Source organism: Lathyrus oleraceus, chromosome 3 (assembly GCF_024323335.1).
Source record: "Lathyrus oleraceus cultivar Zhongwan6 chromosome 3, CAAS_Psat_ZW6_1.0, whole genome shotgun sequence".
In the NCBI taxonomy this organism is placed as follows: Eukaryota; Viridiplantae; Streptophyta; class Magnoliopsida; order Fabales; family Fabaceae; genus Lathyrus; species Lathyrus oleraceus.
The window spans coordinates 191,418,867-191,423,471 of NC_066581.1; the positions used below are offsets into that span (position 1 = coordinate 191,418,867).

Here is a 4,605-nt window from a genome sequence, read left to right on the forward strand (position 1 = left end):
ATATATATATATATATATATATATATATATATATATATATATATATGTTAGATTTATTGCTTTCAACAAATGCATACAATTGTTTACTTCAAGAATTTATTCGGTTTTATTAATAAGTAAAATTAAAATAAAATATATTAAAAAAAATTCCAGTTTTCTTCTTTCTCACTACTAGAAATACATTGTTTTTTCTGGTGGAAATAAATCTGCAGCTATACCTGCGGATATTTTGCGACTTTACTAAATAAAATATAGTTTCCTGCGGGGCAGCGAATTCCCATCTTTACCTGCGGATTTTCCTGCTAATTGTGCTTTTGATTATTATTTCCTGCAAAATTATAGCTGGCAGAAATTCCGCAGATATACGTGTGGATTTTGCTGCGATATTCAATTTTCAGAATATGAATCCTAAGGAAAATCTGAATTCTTATTAAAGCATGTGTTCCTTTACATTTGCAGCCATGCTAACCGTTGATGATGACGAGTTCTGGCAAAGTATGTCACGTGTGGAGTTTGGGGATTTGCCTACCCTTCAAGATGCAGTAACTGTTGTGGGCTACCCAATTGGAGGAGACACTATCTCTGTGACCAGTAGTGTTGTATCACGTATTGAGATTTTATCTTACGTCCATGGTTCCACAGAACTTCTAGGTTTACAGGTTCGAATTATTGATCGTCTACATTCATCATTTAGTGGTGGTTCATTTAATGTAGCCTGGTTTTCCTTCATCAATTTTTTTATATTTTTTGCAGATAGATGTTGCTATGGCGGACCTGCATTTAATGGTAAAGGAAACTATGTAGGGATAGCATTTCAGTCTCTCAAAAATGAAGATGTGGAGAATATAGGTTATGTTATTCACACATTTCATCCAGGACTATGAGAAGAATAACGGATATACTAGTAATGTGGTTGATTTTCCATTTCATCTAGTGTAACTCTCAGTTCACTATAAGTTAAACTTGTCAATAATTTGTAATAAGATCCTTAAACTAAGAATCTTTTCAATTTATTACTAAATACTATACTAGCGATGCATACAGGTAAGCAATCATGGATTATATTTTGCATTTTCACCTTTGTTCGTCTAATTTATTAGATATTAACCGGACTTGCAATTTTTTTTCTGGTTTTTGCAGCCCAATGTTACATTTTCTTTATGATATGATGTGGGTGTGTTAATATTTTATTCAGGTATGTTAATTTAATAGTGATCCATTTGGTGATGTGAGTGCCTCATAGAATACAAGAAACTCGGTCCTTGCAATTATATGTTTGTGGTGATGTGGATTGAAACTTGGGATGAGCTCAACCAAGCAGGAGCATCAGCAGCCAATAGAAAAGCATGAGTCGATTTTGGTTAGCTATAAATTAGATATCAATATGCTTGTTCAAAAAGGAGGGGAGCATGAGGATTGTTTTATGCTGCATTAGATATCAAGGTGTCTAGCTCCTCAATTTCAGCTCTTGCTATGTTCGTATTTAGCATAAATAGTTGATTTTTGTGTGCCTTAGTTAGGACTAAATTGGCAAGAAGCTACAACTGAAAAATAACTAATATTTATGATTTGGATTCACATAGTAAAATTTTATTTTTACTATGTTCCGTTTTAACGCTTTTAATATCGGACAAGATTTCACTTATAACTCCTTCTTATATTGTTCATATTTTTAACTCTTTTCATATTGTTTGTATTCTTATTAGTATTGTGATTGTTTATAGTTGTTGTTCTCTACTAATTATGTTCATATTTTGTTTATATTAAAATAAGGTTAATTTAATCTTTTAAATTTATCATGAAGGTGAAAAGATTCTAAGACCTTTGATGACATCTTAATAACAAACATATTTTTTTAATTTATTAGCTGCGGATTTATCTGTGGGCTTTCATGCGGAATTAACTGGGGCATACTTGTGGTTTCTTTCCTGCGGATTTTCCAGCAGATGTTTTCCCAATAGTTTTCTTTCAAAAATTTAGCTAAGAACCCATAACGGTAGGAAAAACCGCAGGAAATCTATTTCCTGCGGATCTTTAAGTTAAATCCGCCGGAAAACAGAGTACTTTTAGGACTCTATTTGTTTGATTTACAAAATTAATTATTCATTTAAACTTCAAAGGTTTTGATCGGCCTATTTTTATATTTAAAATTGATTATATATTTATTTCAAATGACATATTTTTATTTATAAAATGAGACAAATCGTCCTATTAAAACCTTTTGTATAATTTTATAGATGAAAAATATAATTTAAAAAAATTGATATATCGACAATTTTAATTTTAAATATAAAATATGTGAGAAGAAGATAATTTATTTTTGAATTTAAAGTAGAATGATTAATTATTCGAGTAAGATAAAATAAAGAAATCAAAACATCAATTAGGCAAATAATAAACAGCTACTTTAATATAAAGTGTAAGACAATCCTTGTCATTTCTGCATTTATGAAAATTTGCATTATGTATTATAAAATATCTATGTCAATTATTTTTTCTTGTTTTGTCTTTTCACTTTCTTTAAGGTGGTTGACAAGCTCTCTTTTTTGCCTCGTTTACCATGTGCAAATAAGTTAATTTTTTAAACATATATTTATGTCAAGAGATAGAGATAGAGATAGAAGGCTTGTGTCCTGCTTTGCTTTGGCTGTCAGATATGGACATAATTTTTGTACTTATAAACAAACACTCTATTAACCATTGGGTTATAGTATTTTACAAGTAAACAACTTCAATGTAATGATGGACATGCAAGAATATTATTTATAACTACTAGTGCCCTCATTGGTAATTGAGTAGTTGAATATATATATCGTAAATATACTGATACAAAATAATATATTTAATGTTAAAGTTTTGTAATTTTGTGATTAATGATATTGAGATATTTTTTATAATTTTTATTTCGTAAGGATTGCTTTAGTTACTGGTTATTTAGAATAAATATATAAAGATAATTTTGGAAGAAAAACTATATCATATAAATTATGGTTATGTAGAAAATACAAAAGTTATTACTGAAAAATTATATAATTAAAACCAATTCAAGGAATAACGTTTGAAGAATGATTGTTTTACAGCCATAAATAATGACAAAATAGATACTGTAATGTACTCAGATGAAGTTGCACTCATAGTTAATGTAATGAACATTGATTATGTGCTAGAAATAAAGATATTTCCAGCGGAGACATCCCCACACGACAACAATATTCAACAACACGCGGAAGGAACAGTACACCGAATAGCACTGAAATGCAAAAATTACGAATTCACCGAACCACACACTAAATGAACTATGAGTACGTTACATGATTGCTTCTTCAACCTGCATGCATGTAGTCTATAGAATGTCAAATAAAATTTACTACTTAATGGTGGGATTGACACATATGTTTCCAAATGATAAAAGTTAAAGGAAAACTTTGAGTCAATTTAATCAAACATCTTACAAAATACATATGTAAGTTTTATTCCCAATACCAATATTTAGATTATGTGGAAAGTGGGAGACATGCCTTAACCTTTGAATTTCTATCATTACTGGATCTCTCATTGGCAGCTAGGTGAAGCAATACAGCAGAGGCCTGAAAAATCATAATCACAGTTATTCATATTACAAAAGTAGAACAAATACTTAAGCTATCTTAAGCAAAATATGTTATGATGCAAAATACAGTGTATTATTCTAAAAGATACGTAGAGATACAAAATAAACTAAAAAGCCCCAATACATGCTACGATATGACAAAGATACAAGAAATTTTTTATAAATCAAACATTACAAGCAAAATATATATATATATATATATATATATATATATATATTATATATATATATATATATATATATATATATATATATATATATATATATATATATATATATATATATATATATATAAAAAACCGCAAAGTTGAGGAATAAAACTTAAATAGGCAAGGACATAAAAGAACTGAAAGGAGCAAAATGATTATTAGTCAGCAAGAACGTAATAAAATGAAGAACAAAAGATACACTTTAAAAAGTCTTTCTCTCTTCAAAGTAACTTTCAGAATTTTAATTCGTTCTTCAAGATCAGATATACTCTCTTTTCGCTTCCGTGTTCTTTTATTCAATGACTATTATTCATGCATGTGACGAGAATACAAAAGCATTAAGAACCTTGAGTGCCCGCGAAACAAAAGATCTTTGGAATTTTATGTGACAGGATGTAGAGATACTCTAACCCAGGATGACTTTGATTGTATTGTAAAGGAGGCTTACAACAACATTTCCACCTCTTCTAACGATTCTAATTCTGACTCTGCTTCATCAAATTCATCCACAGAGGTGCTGATGGAGATTGTGAAATCATTTGATCAAGAAGCAGTGAGTTACGATCACAACTCCATATATATGTTTTAATGTTTAGATTTATATGTTAGGATTGTTTTGTTGTTTGAGTTTTGACAATTAAATTTAGATTTATATGTTAATATATTTTTATATTTGTTAGAAAAAGTTTATTTTTTTATTTTTTATAATAACTATTTAAACAGAATATATATATATATTAAATAGTTATAAAAAAACAGAATATATTAAATAGTATAAATTATTTT

At 28.6% G+C, this 4,605-nt stretch overlaps 1 protein-coding gene across 1 annotated transcript; it reads left to right on the forward strand.

Moving 5' to 3' along the window:
• The first annotated feature begins 220 nt into the window (after positions 1–220).
• Positions 221–1,050, forward strand: LOC127129057 (protease Do-like 9). The gene is made up of 2 exons (XM_051058376.1): positions 221–659; positions 754–1,050. The coding sequence occupies exons 1-2, from the start codon at positions 438–440 to the stop codon at positions 802–804; spliced, it is 273 nt and encodes a 90-aa protein (XP_050914333.1). The 5' UTR covers positions 221–437; the 3' UTR covers positions 805–1,050.
• Positions 1,051–4,605: the final 3,555 nt, after the last annotated feature.